Here is a 17,537-nt window from a genome sequence, read left to right on the forward strand (position 1 = left end):
AAACAGGGCTGGGTGTGGTGGCTCACGCTTGTAATCCCAGCACTTTAGGAGGCTGAGGTGGGTGGATCACGAGGTCAGGAGTTTAAGATCAGCTTGGCCAAGATGGTGAAACCCCGTCTCCACTAAAAATACAAAAAATTAGCTGGGCGTGGTGGCGGGTGCCTGTAATCCCAGCTACTTGGGAGGATGAGGCAGAGAATTGCTTGAACCTGGGAAGTGGAGGTTGCAGTGAGTGGAGATCGTGCCACTGCACTCCAGCCTGGGTGACAGAGTGAAACTCCGTCTCGAAAAGAAAAAGAGAAACAGGCCGGGTGCAGTGGCTCACACCTGTAATCTCAGCACTTTGGAAGGCTGAGGGAGGAGAATCACTTGAGCCTAGAAGTTTGAGACCAGCCTGGACAACGTAGTGGTATCTTTTGTACAGACCCCATCTCAGAGACCTCTGGTCTCTCTCTCTTGTTTGTTTGTTTTTTGAGACAAGGTCTTGCTCTGTCACCCAGGCTGGAGTGCAGTGGTGTGATCTCGGCTCACTGCAACCTCTGCCTCCTGGGTTCAAGTGATTCTCGTGCCTCAACCTCCCAAGTAGCTAGAATGAGTGATATGCGCCACGATGCCTGGCTAATTTTTGTATTTTTAGTAGAGATGGGGTTTCACCAGGTTGGCCAGGCTGGCCTCAAACTCCTGACCTCAAGTGATCTGCCCACCTCAGCCTCCCAATGTGCTGTGATTACAGGCGTGAGCCACCATGGCTGTTCCCTCTGGTCTCTTTTGTCTCCAGAAAAAATTTAAAAATCATCCAAGCATGGTGGTTTGTGCCTGTATTCTCAGTTACTCGGGAGGCTGAAATAGGAGGATTGCTTGAACCCAGGAGGTCAAGGCTGCAGTGAACCGTGATTGCACCATTGCACTCATGCCTGGGTGACAGAGTAGGACCCTGTCTCAAAGAAAAAAAAAAAAAAAGCCAAATCCTGTTTATGTGGGAATATGACCTTATTTAGAAATAGGGTCTTTGCTGATGCAATCAAGTTAGGTGAGGTCATACTGGATTAGGCTGGCCCCTAATCCAGTAATTAGAGTCTTTATAAGAAGAGGAAAATTTGGGCCGGGCGTGGTGGCTCATGCCTGTAATCCCAGCACTTAGTGCCCCTGTACTCCAGCCCAGTGACAGAGTGAGACTCTCTCTCTCAAAAAAAAAAAAAGAGAAAAATGTGGACAGAGACACCCAGGAAGAACACCATACGCTGGTGATGGAGGCAGAGATGGGAGTGATGCAGCTACAAGCCCAGGACACCCAGGACTGCCACTAGCCACTAGAAGCTAGGAAGAGGCAGGGAACGACCCTCCCCTGGGAACTTTAGAGAGATCATGGCCCTGCTGACACCTGGATTTTGGACTTCTGGCCTCTAAACCTGGGAGATAATTAGTTTCTGGTTTTTTTTTTTTTTTTTTGAGATGGAGTTTCACTCATCACCCAGGCTAGAATGCAGTGGCGCCATCTTGGCTCGCTTGCAATCTCCACCTCCTGGGTTCAAGCGATTCTCCTGCCTCAGTCTCCTGAGTAGCTGGGATTACAGGCGTGTGCCATCATGCCCGGCTAATTTTTGTATTTTTAGTAGAGATGGGGTTTCACCATGTTGGCCAGGCTGGTCTTGAGCTCCTGACCTCAGGTGATCCACCAGCCTCGGCCTCCCAAAGTGTTGGGATTACAGGCTCTCTTTCTCTCTTTCTCTCTCTCTCTCCCTCTCTATCTCTCTTCCTGAGATAGAGTCTTGCTCTGTTGCCCAGGCTGGAGTGAGCCACTGTGCCTGGCTTCCTTGACTTTCAATAACGGCAAGTATTTGGGGCAGGGGGAGAAAGGGATAAACACAGATAAAATGGAATAGTTAAAGTCAAGACTTTTTTTTTTTTTTTTTTTTTTTTTTTCACTTGCAAAGGGTATTAGGAGCCATCTAGTCCTAAATCCTCATTTTGCAGGGGTATTTGTTTGCGAGGGCTGCCATGACAGAGTCCCACAGACTTGGGACTTACACACCAATTGATTTCTTCATAGTTCTAGAGGCTAGGAGTCTGAGATCAGGGTGCAGGCAGGGAGCTCTCTCTCTGGCTCACAGTTGGCCATCTTCTCCCTGTGTCCTCATATGGTCATTCCTCCATATGTGTCCCTGCCCTAATCTCCTCTTCCTTTTTTTTTTGAGACGGAGTCTTATTCTATCGCCCAGGCTGGAGTGCAATGGCACGATCTCAGCTCTCTGCAACCTCTGCCTTCCGGGTTCAAGCGATTCTCCTGCCTCAGCCTCCAAAGTAGCTGGGATTACAGGCGCCCACCACCAAGCCTGGCTAATTTTTGTATTTTTGGTAGAGACAGGGTTTCACCATGTTGGCCAGGCTGGTCTCAAACTCCTGACCTGATGATCCACCCACCTCAGCCTCCCAAAGTGGTGGGATTACACGGTGAGTCACTGTGCCTGGTCTTTTTTTTTTTCTTTTTAGATGGACTTTTGCTCTTGTCACCCAGGCTGCAGTACAATGGTACGATCTCGGCTCACTGCAACTTCCACCTCCCAGGTTCAAGCAATTCTCCTGCCTTAACTTCCCAAGTAGCTGGGATTACAGGTGTGCACCCCCACACCTGGCTAGTTTTGTATTTTTAGTAGAGATGAGGTTTCACCATGTTGGCCAGGCTGGTCTCGAAGCCCTGACATCAGGTGATCAGCCTGCCTCGGCCTCCCAAATCACTGGGATTATGGGCATGAGCTACAGTGCCCGGCCCTTTTTTTTTTTTTTTTTTTTTTTGAGACAGGGTCTTGTTCTGTTGCCCAGGCTGGAGTACAGTAGCACAATCAGGGCTCACTGTAGCCTCAACCTCCTGGGCTCAAGCAATCCTCTTACCTCAGCCTCCTGAGTAGCTAGGACCACAGGTGTGTGCCACCATGCCCAGCTAGTTTTTAAATTTTTTGTAGAGACAGGGTCTTGCCATGATCCCCTGGCTTGTTTCGAACTCCTGACCTCAATCGATCTGCCCATCTCTGCCTCCCAAAGTGTTGGGGTTACAGGCATGAGCCACCATGCCTGGCCCCTCAGCTCCTTTTGAACTCTGCCAGGAGGGGCCTGGAGCAGGGTTCTGGGAAGCCCCATCAAGACAGCGTGACTGTTCTTCCAGTGAAGCTCAGTTTCTCAGCTTCTTTCCTTCCTTGGGCCCAGAGACAGGCTTCTCCCAGGAGTGGAGAATGAGGTTCTGCTCTCCAGCCTCAGTGGATCAATTCATCTTCAGCCTTCTGATCGCAATCTTATTTTGAGCTCCCACGGCTGAAGCAATTCATCTCACCCATGCAGAGGGATGGGGAGGAGCTGAGAGTGTTGACACACACCTGTGTTTTCTGGCACCTGAGTGACCCCTGAGACCTGCACTGGAGGGGAAGGGGAGGAGCCAACCTTTTGTTTAGTTGCTTGGAACTGCTTCAGATTAAATTCTCCCAGAGCTGCTGGGCCTGAGGATGTGGGGGTCCCTGGCACTTGCCTGGTAAGTGTCCCTTATTCAGGAATTGGGAGAAGCCAGTGACATGCTTAGTGTGCCCACACTCTTTGAAGAAGCCAAATATCTTCCATCAGAATCAGAAGCCTTGCATCTAAGAGGGAAGGGGGCCAAGTGGGTGAGGGGCCCAGGTGCATGGATGCCTTGGGAAGGGCTGACTTTCTCAGGTGAGGTCCGGCCACAGTCTCTCCCACCTTTCTCATGCTCCTGTCATCCCTTGTTCTGGAATTCCAGTCCTCCCATCTTGGGAAGGATTTCCAGAAGGTTGGGAGAAAACAGAACACGACTTCCTTGTCCTAGACGGTCCTTAAAACAAAACAAATTAGGGGTCAAGTTGACCAAGAGATGCTTGATTTCAAGGAGTTTTCAAATGATAGGAGTTGTGGTCGCTAGCTATTCGACTGTAAGGATTAGGAGAAAATTTCATTTTCCTTCCTTCCCTCCCTTCCTTCCTTCCTTTTTCCTTCCTTCCTTCCCTTTCCTTTCTTTTCTCTTCCTCTCTCTCTCCCTCTCTGTCTCTCTTTCTTCCTGAGATAGAGTCTTGCTCTGTTGCCCAGGCTGGAGTGCAGTGGCGTGATCATAGTTCACCGTTATCTCTTAACTCCTGAGCTCAAGTGATCATTCCACTTTAGCCTCCTGAGTAGCTGGGACCATAGGCATGTGCCACCACACTTGGGTAATTTTTAAATTTTTTTTAGAGACAGGGTCTTACTGTGTTGCCCAGGCTGGTCTTGAACTCCTGGGTTCAAGCCATCCTCCTGTCTCGGCCTCCCAAAGTGTTGGGATTACAGGCATGAGTCACTGCGCTTGGCCAAAATCTCATTTTCCTTGGCAATAGAATTGCTACCTCCTTTCCCCATCTGAGATGCATTTTTAAGAAATACTTTAAAAAGCTCCTGAGAGTGGGAAGTGAAGCCTCCCAGGCCAGCTTGAATGTCACAATAGCTTGAATGTCACAATAGCTGGCTTGTGGCCTTTGGGCCGTGGACTGCAGGGCTTTTGCTGGGCGTTTTGTGAGGTTGAAGTCTGTAGACAATGAAGGCAGTGGAGAAGCTGAGTGGGGCTTTGTGGGGCCAGGCGAGCAAGGGGGAGGTCTGGGCCCTGTTCTGGGGACCCATTGCCTTCTCTTGGATGCCCCATGAGGGGGCTCAGCTTTGGGGGATGGAGCATCATGTCTCCCCCCAGACTGGGATGGGGCAGTTCCGGGTCTGCCCCAGCTGGACTGAGAAGTGAGGGGGAAAATCCCAAACCCACGTCTTTCTCCCGATTGATGCTCAAGGAGGAGAACAGGAGCAGGCATCAGATGGAGGGGAGAGCTGTCTATCCCCCACCTGTCACCGGGCCGATTCCAGACAGCATTCCCTGTGTAACAGCAGAGTCCAGAGTCGGGGTCCCCGGCGAGGCCAGGGCTCAACACCAGAGTCAGCCACTTTGCTCTTCTCCAAGTTTATTCTTCTGGTCCTGTCTCAGATTTACTCACCTGGGAGAACCTTCCTTCAAGACCAATTGCCCCAGCCAGGTTTGTTTTGCAAATTAATCAACTAATAATAGCGCTGCCCCGCTGCTGGGAGAGGAATCCCGCATCAGGCTCAGCATCCAGGCAGCAGAGCCCAGGGCGGGTACCCGGCGGTCCGTGGGAGAGGCTCGCCACAGGCTCTTCTGAATTCAGTGAATGAAGCGGGGCAGCGGGGCAGCCAGGCAGCCACAAGTTCCTCCCAGCTCGAAGGCTGCAGGCTCAGCTTAGATTCCAGGCTGGGGAACCAGTCCTGTCATTCTTTGCCAACCCACTCTGGGGAGACTGTGGGCCCTGGCATTTGGCTTCCCTGGGCTGGGCCTGAGGCCCTGGCCCTCTGCCCACCCAGGAATCGAATGGCTCAATGAGGGCAGCCCTAGAAGGAAATGCAGCACCCATTCCTGCCTTTTCACATTGCTTTTTAAACTTTTAACTTTCTTTCTTCCTTCCTTCCTTCCTTCCTTCCTTCCTTTCTTTCTTTCTTTCTTTCTTTCTTTCTCTTTCTTTCTCTTTCTTTCTTTTTCTTTCTTTCTTTCTTTCTTCCTTTCTTCCTTTCTTCCTTCCTTTCTTTCTTCCTTTCTTCCTTTCTTTCTTCCTTTCTTTCTTTCTTTCTTCCTTTCTTTCTTTCTTTCTTTCTTTCTTACTTTCTTTCTTTCTTTTCTTTTTTTTGGGATGGAGTTTTGCTGTTGTTGCCCAGGCTGGAGTGCAATGGCAAAATCTCGGCTCACCACAACCTCCACCTCCCGGGTTCAAGCGATTTTCCTGCCTCAGCCTCCTGAGTAACTGGGATTACAGGCATGCACCACCACACCTGGCTAATTTTGTATTTTTAGTAGAGATAGGGTTTCGCCATGTTGGCCAGGCTGCTCTCAAACCCCTGACCTCAAGTGATCCGCCCGCCTCAGCTTCCCAAAGTGCTGGGATTACAGGCGTGAGCCACTGCACCCGTCCAATAGTAGTTTCTTTCTTTTCATTGCAGTTCAGTATTCCATTGTAGGAGTAGACCACAATGGGTCCATACTACCACTGCTGAGCACTGGGGTGGTTTCCAGGTTACAGGAAATAATAGCACTGCTGTAAACAGTCTTGCACGTGTCCTCTGATGCACTTGTGCTCGCCTTGCAGTTGGAGCGGAAGCGCTGGGTTGAAGCGTGGAGGAATGTTCAGTTTTAGCAGATTCTACCAGTTCCCAAGAGTGGTTGAACCAACCTCACTCCCACCAGGAGGCAGGAGCTTTCTCAATGCTCCACATTCTGCCAATCTCTCCCTGTCATTCTTTCTTTCCAGCTTCTGGCTTCGGGATTATTTCCTGAACGCCTCTAAGGAAAGCTTTGTAGGAAGTTTAGGTTCTTGCCTGCAGTCATTTTAAATAGTAAGAGTCTCAGCTGCCCGAAGAGTCTTTTGAAATGTGAGATCCTTGCCCTGGTTGCGGTGTCCCACACCTGTAATCCCAGCATTTTGAGAGGCTGAGGTGGGCGAATAACTTGAAGCCAGGAGTTCAAGACCAGCCATGGCCAACATGGTGAAACCCCCGACTCTACTAAAAATACAAAAATTAGCCAGGCGTGGTGGCACACGCCTGTAATCCTGGCTACTCAGGAGGCTGAGGCATGAGAATCACTTAAACCTGAGAAGCAGAGATTTCAGTGAGCTGAGACTATGCCACTGCACTCCAGCCTGGGTGACAGAGTGAGAGACTCAGTATCAAAAAAGAAAAAAAAAGTGAGATCCTCTTCCTTCCCTGCTTAGAGTTCTCCAGGGCTTCCCACCATTTTTTACGGTAAAACCCCAGCCAGTGCCCCTGGCCGTGGCTCCTGCCTGCCCCTCTCCTTTTTGCCTACCAGCGGCCCCTCTGTCACTGGCTCTAGTTCCACTGACCTTCTTTTGAGTCCTTAAACACAAACACACCAAACTCATTTCCGACTGTTTGCACCTGTGCACTGACTATTTCCTCTGCTGGGAAATGCCCTTCCCCAGGTCTTTGCATGGGACTCTTTTTTTTTTTTGAGACAGGGTCTCGCTTTGTCACCCAGGCTGGAGTGCAGTGGCATAATCATTGCTCATTGCAGCCTAGACCTCCCAGGCTCAAGCAATCCTCCCACCTCAGCCTCCTGAGTAGCTGGGACCACAAGCACATGCCACCACGCCAGGTTAATTTAAAAATTTTTTTGCAGACATCAAGTCTTGCTCTGTTGCCCAGGCTGGTCTCAAACTCCTGGGCTCAAGTGATCCTGCTGCCTCAATCTCCCAAAGTGTTGGGATTATAGGCGTAAGCCACCATGCCCAGCGGGACTCCATGACATACATACCATCTTGGTTCAAATGTCACCTCTCAGTGATGTTTTACCTGACATAAAGAAATTTGGGGGCTTGGTGCAGTGGCTCACGCCTGTAATCCCAGCACTTTGGGAGACCGAGGTGAGTGGGTTGCTTGAGCTTAGGAGTTTCAGACCAGCCTGGGCAACATGGTGAAACCCTATCTCTACAAAAAAATACTAAAAAATTAGCCGGACATGGTGGCTGACTTTTTTTTTTTTTTTTTTTTTTTTTTTACTGTGGAGTTTTGTTCTTGTCACCCAGGCTGGAGTGGTGCAATGTCACGATCTCAGCTCACTGCAACCTCCGCCTCTCGGGTTCAAGCGATTCTCCTGCCTCAGCCTCCTGAGTAGCTGGGATTACACGCGTGTGCCATCACGCCCGGCTAATTTTTGTATTTTTAGTACAGACGAGGTTTCGCCATGTTGACCAGGTTGGTCTTAAACTCCTGACCTCAGATGATCCGTCAGTCTCAGCCTCCCAGAGTGCTGGGATTACAGGCGTGAGCCACAGCACCCGGCAAAAAGAGAAATTTGGAATAAACAAAAATATTATTTTTAAAGGTTACTGATGTCTTCAATGGAAAACTAAGCATTGTTTGGAGAAGAGGCTTCCTGCTGTCTAACTCCAGCCTTTCATCACCTTTGTGCTATTTTATGGTGCTCTAAGTCATAGAGAACCTACGGCAATGCAACCAATTCCGCCTATGGACATGCAAATAAATTTCATCAGAGGAGGTTACATTGGCTTCCCTTCCCCAACTGTGGAAGAAGCCAGTTTGGTGTATATTTGCATCCTGATCTAGAAATGTGTCTGTTCTTTCTTCTCCTTTGAACTGGTTGTAACCTCTGCCTGGTTCCCTCACTAATAATGAGTTAATAAAATCTTTAATACAGATTCATAATTTTATTGATTGATTGATTGATTGATTGGAGACAGAGTCTTACTCCGTCACGCAGGCTGGAGTGCAGTGGCATGATCTCAGCTCACTGCAATCTCCGCCTACTGGGCTCAAGCAATTCTCCTGTCTCAGCCTCCCCAGTAGCTGGGATTACAGGCGCACGCCACCACGCCCGGGTAATTTTTGTATTTTAGTAGAGACGGGGTTTCACCATGTTGGCCAGGCTGGTCTTGAACTCCTGATCTCAGGTGATCCGCCCGCCTCGGCCTCCCAAAGTGCTGGGATTATAGGCATGAGATTCATCATTTAAAATCTTTTTGAGGCCGGGCATGGTGGCTCACACCTGTAATCCCAGCACTTTGGGAGGCCGAGGCGGGCGGGTCACCTGAGTTCAGGAGTTTGAGACAAACCTGGCTAACATGGTGAAACTCCGTCTCTACGAAAAATACAAAAATTAGCTGGGCGTGGCGGCAGGCACCTGTAATCTCAGCTACTTGGGAGGCTGAGGCAGGAGAATCGTTTGAACCTGGGAGGCAGAGGTTGCAGTGAGTCAAGTTCGCGCCATTGCACTCCAGCCTGGAGGACAAGAGTGAGACTTCGTCTTAAAAAAAAAAAATCTTTTTGAGACAGGGTTTCACTCTAGTCACCTAGGCTGGAGTACAGTGGTGCAATCACTGCTCACTATAGCCTCGACTTCCCAGGTTCAGGTGATCCTCCCACCTCAGCCTGCTGAGTAGCTGAGACTACAGGCATGCGCCACCATGCCCAGCTAATGTTTTATAGTTTTGATAGAGACAGGGTTTCACCATGTTGCCCAGGCTGATCTCGAACTCCTGGGCTCAAGCCATCCCCCGCTGCCTCAGCATCCCAAAGTGTTGGGATTACAGCTGTGAGCCATTGCACCCGGCCTAAAATATATGTTGCCTTTTTTGAGAATGATCTTTTCACACTGACCTCCCCATCAGAGGTCCTCTCAGGCTCTCTGTATCTCACCACTCTGTTTCATTTTCTTCTGAGCCTGATTATTATCTGAGATTATTTTGTTATTCTGTTTCTTTACTTGGTTTTTTTTTTTGTCTCTTGGCCATTGTGCATAGTAGGCACTCAAAAGAAATATAACGAGTGGGTGGGATGCAGTGGCTCACGCTTGTAATCCCAGCACTTTGGGAGGCCGACGTGGGTGGATCACGAGGTCAGGAGTTTAAGACCAGCCTGGCCAAGATGGTGAAACCCCATCTCTACTAAAAATACAAAAATTAGCCGGGCGTGGTGGCATGTGCCTGTAATCCCAGCTACTTGGGAGGCCGAGGCAGAGAACTGCTTAAACCGGGGAGGTGAGGTTGCAGTGAGCCGAGATCGCGCCACTGCACTCCAGCCAGGGTGACAGAGCGAGACTCCGTCTCAAAAAAAAAAAAAAAAAAGAAAGATATATAATGAGTGAATGAAAGTAGATGAGACAGCGGCTGGGTGGCGGTGCACGTCCCCACCCGCTTCCCTCCTCTCCTGCAGGGCCGTCTGTCTTGCCTGTGTTCAGCCCACGGTGTTCCCATGGAGCCTCTCCTTCAGGTCAGACACGGACAAGCCAAGCTCTGCAGCAGAAGTTTTAACAGGTGAATCAATCACACTTTTATGGTTGGCATCAGGCTTTGGGTATTTCCCCAACGAGCAGACTGAGAACCAACCTGCTGGGTGACACTGGGCAACTTTGGAAGCGAAAAAGCCTTCCAAAGCCTTCACCAAAGCATGGAATTCAGGCTCTCATTCTCCCAACAAGGAAGTGGCATTCCTGCAGGCATAGTGCTGGAGCTCACGTGGCTGGCTGGGGCCAGACTTAGGGCTGGGCCTGGCATCCTCTGACTCAGAGCTCGGTGTTTGTTTCAATAATTAAAAACCAGCACAGGGAACATGTGTCGTGTGCCAGGCCTGTCTTGGGGGACTTGTGTCTATTAATTAACTCATTCTAACAAGACTTTTAGATGATGACGTGAAGTCCAGAGGAGTGAGTGACTTGTCTAAGGTCCCGTAGCAATGAGTAGCAGAGCCAGGATTTCACCCTCCAGAGCCCCTGCACTTAGCCACCCAGCAAACAGATGACACTGTGGGAGTAACATGTCTTTGTTGAGCACTTACTCTGGGCTTGGCCCTGTGCTGAGGGTTTCACATGCATCATGTCGTTTCATCTCTCTTTTTTTTTTTTTTTCCTGAGACAGAGTCTCTCTCTGTTGCCCAGGCTGTAGTGCAGTGGCACGATCTCAGCTTACTGCAACTTCCGCCTCCCAGGTTCAAGCAATTCTTCCACCTCAGCCTTCTGAGTGGCTGGGACTACAGGCTTGCACCACCACACCTGGCTAATTATTTTATTATTATTTTTTTTTTTTGAGACAGAGTTTCACTCTTGTCACCCAGGCTGGAGTGCAGTGGCACAACTTCAGCTAACCACAACCTCCGCCTCCCGGGTTGAAGCGATTCTTCTGCCTCAAACTCCCGAGTAGCTGGGATTATAGGCATGAGCCACCACGCCTGGCTAATTTTTGCATTTTTAGTAGAGACGGGGTTTCGCCACGTTAGCCAGGCTGGTCTCGAACTCCTGACCTTGTGATCCACCCGCCTCGGCCTCCCAAAGTGCTGGGATTACAGGCGTGAGCCACTGTGCCCTGCCCAATTTTTATATTTTTAGTAGAGGCGGGGTTTCATCATGTTGGCCAGGCTGATCTTGAACTCTTGACCTCCAGTGATCTGCCCGCCCTGGCTTCCCAAAGTGCTGGGATTACAGGCGTAAGCCACCATGCCCAGCCCTCATTTCACCTTCTTGATGTCAATGAAGGGGGGGGCCTATTTTTGTGCTACAAGGTTCAGGAGTCTCCAACACTATCTTCACTATTGACAGCAAGTTCAAGTTCAAGGCAGCCCAATACCACCTTCAGGTTTGATACTTTACCAGAAGGACCCATAGAGCTCAGAAAAGCTGTGATACTCATGGTTAAATGCCGTGGGTTAAAATCAGCCAAGGGAAGAGGTGTACAGGGCGCAGTACAGGAGAGACCCAGGGGCAAGCTTCTGTTACGGAATCTCTGGGGTGTCGTTTTTCTGGCCGGAAACCTCTGTAGCTGCTGGCACCTTTGGCCTGAGTTCTTGGAGTTCTTGTCCTGTGTCCAGGAAGAATGAGGTACACAGACAAGTGAAGAGTGAAGAAGGGGAAGAGTTTATTTAGTGTTAGAACAGCTCAGAGGAGTGGGTAGCTCCTCTCTGTAGGCAGGTCTTCCCACGGAGTGTTCAGCTCTCAGCAGAGAGGAGGCCCTGGAGAGGGTGGCTCCTCTCCACAGGCAAGTCTTTCGGACGTCTCTGCAGGTCTCTGCAGCTCTCAGCAGAGCGGTTAGCTTCTCTCTGCCCACTGGTCGTCCCACCCTCTGCTGCTCTCAGCAGAGAGGGTACTCAACTCATCCCATCGTCTCTCTGCCCTTGTCTTCCTCTGGCCATCCTCTGCCTGGCTCTGGCTGAGCCCTGGGCTTTTATGGACCTCAGAGGGGAGGAAGTGTGTGCTGATTGGTCCATGGGCAGCTGTGGGCCAGCCGGAAAGAGGCACCACGAGTCCTACTCCAGTCCAGGGGACTGGCAGCCAGGCCCACAGCCTTCAGCCCTCCCTGGCCTGCAGGTGGGGTCTTACTGGGGACCTGCCCCCTTCCACCCAGGAATCAATTGGCCTCCCACTGCCATTCATGGCCCACAGGCTCGGCCCCAAACCCCCTAAGAGATCTGAGTAGGCCCCTAGAATGGAGAGAGGCCAGGCAGCAGGAGAAGACACCCCTGAGCTTGCAGAGACTTGGTGGGGAGGAGGGTCCTTCCTTGGGGTCCCCGAGGGTGCAGGCTGCAGAGACACCCAGCTCCTGCGCCTGGGAAGGCAGCCGCCGCTGCACCCAGGAAGGCAGCCGCCGCTGCCCAGGAAGGCAGATCCTGCCTGCTCCTAGCCCTCCCCCAAGAGCACAGGGAGGCTCTGTTCCACAGCTGCAGTTTGGGCAGCTGTAGCCCCATCCAGGAGGGTGGGGCTCCTGCCTGCTCCACAGAGCAGGAGGTCTGGGTCTGCATCTGTGGTTTGGGAGGCTGCCGGGGCACCCAAGGAGCTCCCGTCCCAACTCAGAAGGGGCGGGGCTCCCACCGGCTCCATGGAGTGTTCAACCCCAGCCACACCTCCCTGCTGCAGCCAGTGTGATGGCAGCAGCCACTGCCACCACTTCTAGGTGCCCTTTCCTCGTGGGGTTGTACAGACAGGGCCAGCTTCTCTCAGCAGCGATGAGTGACAGTACATACAGAGTATGCTGACCTGAGAAGAGCTCCTGAGCTCTTCAGTAAATCCAGAGGGTTTACTGGAGGTCAGTTGCGTAGCCATGGCTGACTGCCCACGTGGCTGACTTTAGTCTTTTTTTAATTTTTATTTTATTTTTAATTTTTTGAGACACAGTCTCGCTCTGCCATCCAGGCTGGAGTGCAGTGGTGTGATCTCGGCCCACTGCAGCCTCCACCTCCCAGGTTCAAGTGATTCTCCTGCCTCAGCTTCCCGAGTAGCTGGGATTACAGGCACCCGCAACCACGCCCAGCTAATTTTTGTATTTTTAGTAGAGACAGGGTTTCACCATGTTGGCCAGGCTGGTCTTGAACTCCTGACCTCAAGTGATCTGCCCACTTTGGCCTCCCAGAGTGTTGGGATTACAGGTGTGAGCCACTGCACCTGGCCTGACTTTAGTCTTCAGCCCCTCCAGAGGCTGAGCTGACACCACATGGTCCAAGGCCACCAGCATTAATCACATTTTTAGCAAAGGCTATATGGCATGGCCCAATGCCCCAGGTAAACAAAGACACTCTTTTTTTTTTAATTTAAAATTTTTACTTATTTATTTTAGAGATGGAGGTCTTGCTATGTTGCCCAGGCTGGTCTTGAACTCCTAGACTGGAGTGATCCTCCTGCCTCAGCCTCCCAAAGTGCTGGGATTACAGGCATGAGCCACCACACCCAGCCACAAAGACACTCTTAACAGGCAAAACATTCCAAGGGCTTAGAATTTACTTCCCAGGTGCTTTCACCCAGGAGGGGCAAAGGGCCAATTCTTTGGGCCCAGGTTAATTATTTACTGCACATGTGCCCATTTTGCAGAAAAGGAAATGGGGTCTTGGAGAGATTAAATGACTTGCCCCAGGTCACATAGGTTGATCCAGGGTCTAAGCCCTGATCATCCAACTCCAGGGCCCAGGTGCCTTGTGTGCTTCCTGGTCGCTTAAATGTCTCTGTTGAGAGAGAAATTAGCTCAGGAGATAATATTATTCCATATTCCCCTTTCTTCAGTTTTAGAATAATTCTAGTTTGTGTGTGTGTGTGTGTGTGTGTGTGTGTGTGTGTGTATTTCAGAGACAGGGTCTTGCTAGGTTGCCCAGGCTGGAGTGCAGTAGCATTCACAGGCATGATCATCGCACACTAAAACCTCAACTTACTGGGTAGAGGCGATCCTGCTGCCTCATCTTCCAGAGCTGCTGAGTCTACAGATGTGCAGCACTGTGCCCAACTTGGAGTATATTTAACTTAAGCTCTCTATCAACTCTGGGCAGGGCTCTATTGGGGGAAATAGGTTGCATCCAACAAGATTCCACTTCCTGTGGCTGAACAATCTCACAATGCTGTTGTTCTTGTGTGATTACAGAAAACTCCAGTGTTCTGTACTGGAGTACTTGGGATGAAAACATGTGCCTAACCCATATTTAGCACGCCTCTGTGGATGCCACACACAGGGCAAGGTGTTGGGGGTGCCATGGTGAACAAGTTAGACATAACTCATGCCTTTTCCTGGAGCTTGTAGTTTATGTGTCATAGGGGAGAAGGAAAAAGACAAATCTTCTCTTATTCTCCAGCTTCAGGGCAGGCCAGGCTCCAGCCACAGCCCTTTGCTGGACAGATACCGAGCAGTTGCTGGCCAACAGGCACTGGTCCATGGGAGGACCCTGGGGATAGAGTGGTCAACAAGGCAGACATGGCCCCTCCCCTACCTGAGCTTCTCTTTGCCTCAGTGCGAGACAACCTTATCTCCACCTATCCTCACTTGAGTAGGAGAAGTATACAGAAATCTCACGAACAACTAGATAACACATTCCCAACAGTGACTCAAGTCAGGAAGGAAAAAGACACAGGACCAGGGTAGAGAATGGGTGGGGTGGTCAGGGAGGACCTCCCAGAGGAGGTGACATTTAAGCTGAGACCTGCAGACGAAGAAGAGCCAGCCACATGAAAAGTCGGGAATGGTGTTTCAGGCAGAGGGAACAGTATGTGCAGAGGCCCTGAGGTAGAGAAAAGACCAGCTTGGCTCAGGGACACATGGATTGTGGAAGTGTTTGGATTTTATTCCAAGGGTAGTGGGGAGCCACTGAAGGTTCTGAGAAGGGACTGACATGATCTCATTTCCATTTTAAGATCCCTTGTGGCTGCCGTGTCAAGAATGGACTGGGGTGGGATGGGCAGAGGCTGGGGTCAGGGGTGACCAGGACATTGCACACTGCCTCTCCCCTCTGGTCTGGGCGCAGGCTGTGCTCTCTGCCTGGAGTGGTCAGCAAAGCTGCAGAATTCCATGGCTGAGCCAGTTTGCCCCTACTCTACCTTTTCTTTTCTTTTCTTTTCTTTCTTTTTTTTTTTTTTTTTTTGAGATGAAGTCTTGCTCTGTCGCTTAGGCTGGAGTGTAGTGGCGCCATCTCGGCTCACTGCAGCCTCTACCTCCTGGGTTCCAGTGATTCTCCTGCCTCAGCCTCCTGGGTAGCTGGGACTACAGGTACACGCCACCACACCCTGCTAATTTTTGTATGTTTAGTAGAGATGGGTTTCGCCATGTTGGCCAGGCTGGTCTTGAACTCCTGACCTCGTGATCCACCTGCCTCGGCCTCCCAAAGTGCTGGGGTTACAGGCGTGAGCCACCTTGCTTGGTCCCAGCCCACATTTTTTAAAGTGCACGTGAGTATCCCATATCCATGTCAAGCAGATTCAGGGGGACCTCCCAGTTTCTCCACCAGCTCTCCTAGACAGTGGGAGGCTGTGTCCACAATGAAGCCCTGAGGCCTGTAGGAGTCAGACATACGTCTCATACCCGCAGAAGAACACAACATTGGGTTCGTTATTGATTCAGCATCATGTGTATTCTAACATTTACTCGATTTCTGTAATACTCTGTCTGGCTCTGTGATGGGCTGGAAAATGATGGTGGGGAGTTTGGGCCACCGGTCCTGCTACTCTGTTCCTGGATAAGTCCTTTCATCTCTGGATGACAGTAATTATTATTATTATAAGAGCTGTTACCTTTAGGCAAGTGCCCTGCAGTGATCACCCTGTAAAGACTTTTATATGCGTTAACTCATTAAAGTCTCACATCTACCCTATGAAGTCCCATTATTGCCATCATCACCACCATCACCACCATTACCACCACATCACCACCATAATCACCATCACTATTATTGCCATCATCACTGTCACCAGCACCAACACCACCATCATCACTACCACCATCATTACCACCACCATCGACACCATAATCACCATCATCATCATATCACTATTATCACCATCATCACCACCACAAATAACACCATCACCACCATCACCAGCACCATCATCACTATGACCGTCACTACCATGATTATCACCATCACCGTCATGATCACCACCATCACCACCATCATCACCACCATTAACACCATCGTCACCACCATCACCATCACCATCACCACCATCACCACCATCATCACCACCATCAACACCATCGTCACCACCATCACCATCACCATCACCACCATCACCACCATCACCACCACCGTCACCACCATCACCACCACCATCACCACCGTCACCACCACCGTCACCACCGTCACCACCATCGTCACCACCATCAACACCACCATCACCACCATCACCACCACCGTCACCACCATCACCACCATCATCACCACCATTAACACCATAATCACCACCATCACCACCACCATCACCACCATCACCACCATCATCACCACCATTAACACCATCATCACCACCATCACCACCATCACCACCACCATCACCACCATCATCACCACCATCACCACCACCATCACCACCATTAACACCACCATTAACACCACCATCACCACCACCATCACCACCATCAACACCATCATCACCACCATCAACACCATCACCACCATCATCACCACCATCACCACCATCACCACCATCACCACCATCATCACCACCATCAACACCATCATCACCACCATCAACACCACCATCACCACCATCACCACCATCATCACCACCATTAACACCATCATCACCACCATCACCACCACCATCACCACCATCACCACCATCATCACCACCATTAACACCATCATCACCACCATCACCACCATCACCACCATCACCACCATCATCACCACCATCAACACCATCATCACCACCATCACCACCACCATCACCACCATCACCACCACCATCACCACCATCAACACCATCATCACCACCATCAACACCATCATCACCACCATCACCACCATCACCACCATCACCACCATCATCACCACCATTAACACCATCATCACCACCATCACCACCATCATCACCACCATCAACACCACCATCACCACCATCACCACCACCATCACCACCATCATCACCATCATCACCACCATCACCACCATCACCGCCACCATCACCACCATCACCACCACCATCACCACCATTAACACCATCATCACCACCATTAACACCATCATCACCACCATCACCACCACCATCACCACCATCGTCACCACCATCACCACCATCACCACCACCATCACCACCATCACCACCACCATCACCATCAATATCATCCCACTACTACCATCACTATTATTACTATCATCACCATCATTATCATACTAATGATACACACAGAAATAAACTGAAACTAAGCAACAGGTACACACACACACACACACAACAGAGGTGGGATTCAAACCCAGATGCCTACTGACACCAGTGCCTATGCTCTTTTTTTTTTTTCTTTTTTTTTTTTTGAGACAGGGTCTCACTCTGTCACCCAGGCTGGACTCACTGCAGCCTCTGCCTCTTGGGCTCACAGTCTTCCCACCTCAGCCTCCCGAGTAGCTGGGACTACAGGCACGCTCTGCTAACTTAATTATGCTCTGCTAATTTAAACAAATTTTTTTTTCTTAGAGATGGGGGTCTTGCTTTTGCCCAGACTGGTCTCGAACTTCTGAGCTTAAGC

At 50.4% G+C, this 17,537-nt stretch overlaps 1 protein-coding gene across 2 annotated transcripts in view; it reads left to right on the forward strand.

Moving 5' to 3' along the window:
* The first annotated feature begins 2,495 nt into the window (after nt 1–2,495).
* Nucleotides 2,496–17,537, forward strand: part of C1H1orf127 (chromosome 1 C1orf127 homolog) — a 39,433-nt gene continuing 24,391 nt past the window's right edge. The window contains exons 1-3 of one of the 2 annotated variants that reach the window (XM_054556512.2): nt 2,496–5,051; nt 9,772–9,872; nt 14,968–15,065. In XM_054556512.2, coding sequence (XP_054412487.1) covers nt 4,671–5,051; nt 9,772–9,872; nt 14,968–15,065 — 580 coding nt within the window. In that variant the 5' untranslated portion in view covers nt 2,496–4,670. The remainder of the gene's footprint in view (nt 5,052–9,771; nt 9,873–14,967; nt 15,066–17,537) is intronic. The other variant, XM_063715144.1, reaches the window with a different exon arrangement.

Source organism: Pongo abelii, chromosome 1, assembly GCF_028885655.2.
Source record: "Pongo abelii isolate AG06213 chromosome 1, NHGRI_mPonAbe1-v2.0_pri, whole genome shotgun sequence".
In the NCBI taxonomy this organism is placed as follows: Eukaryota; Metazoa; Chordata; class Mammalia; order Primates; family Hominidae; genus Pongo; species Pongo abelii.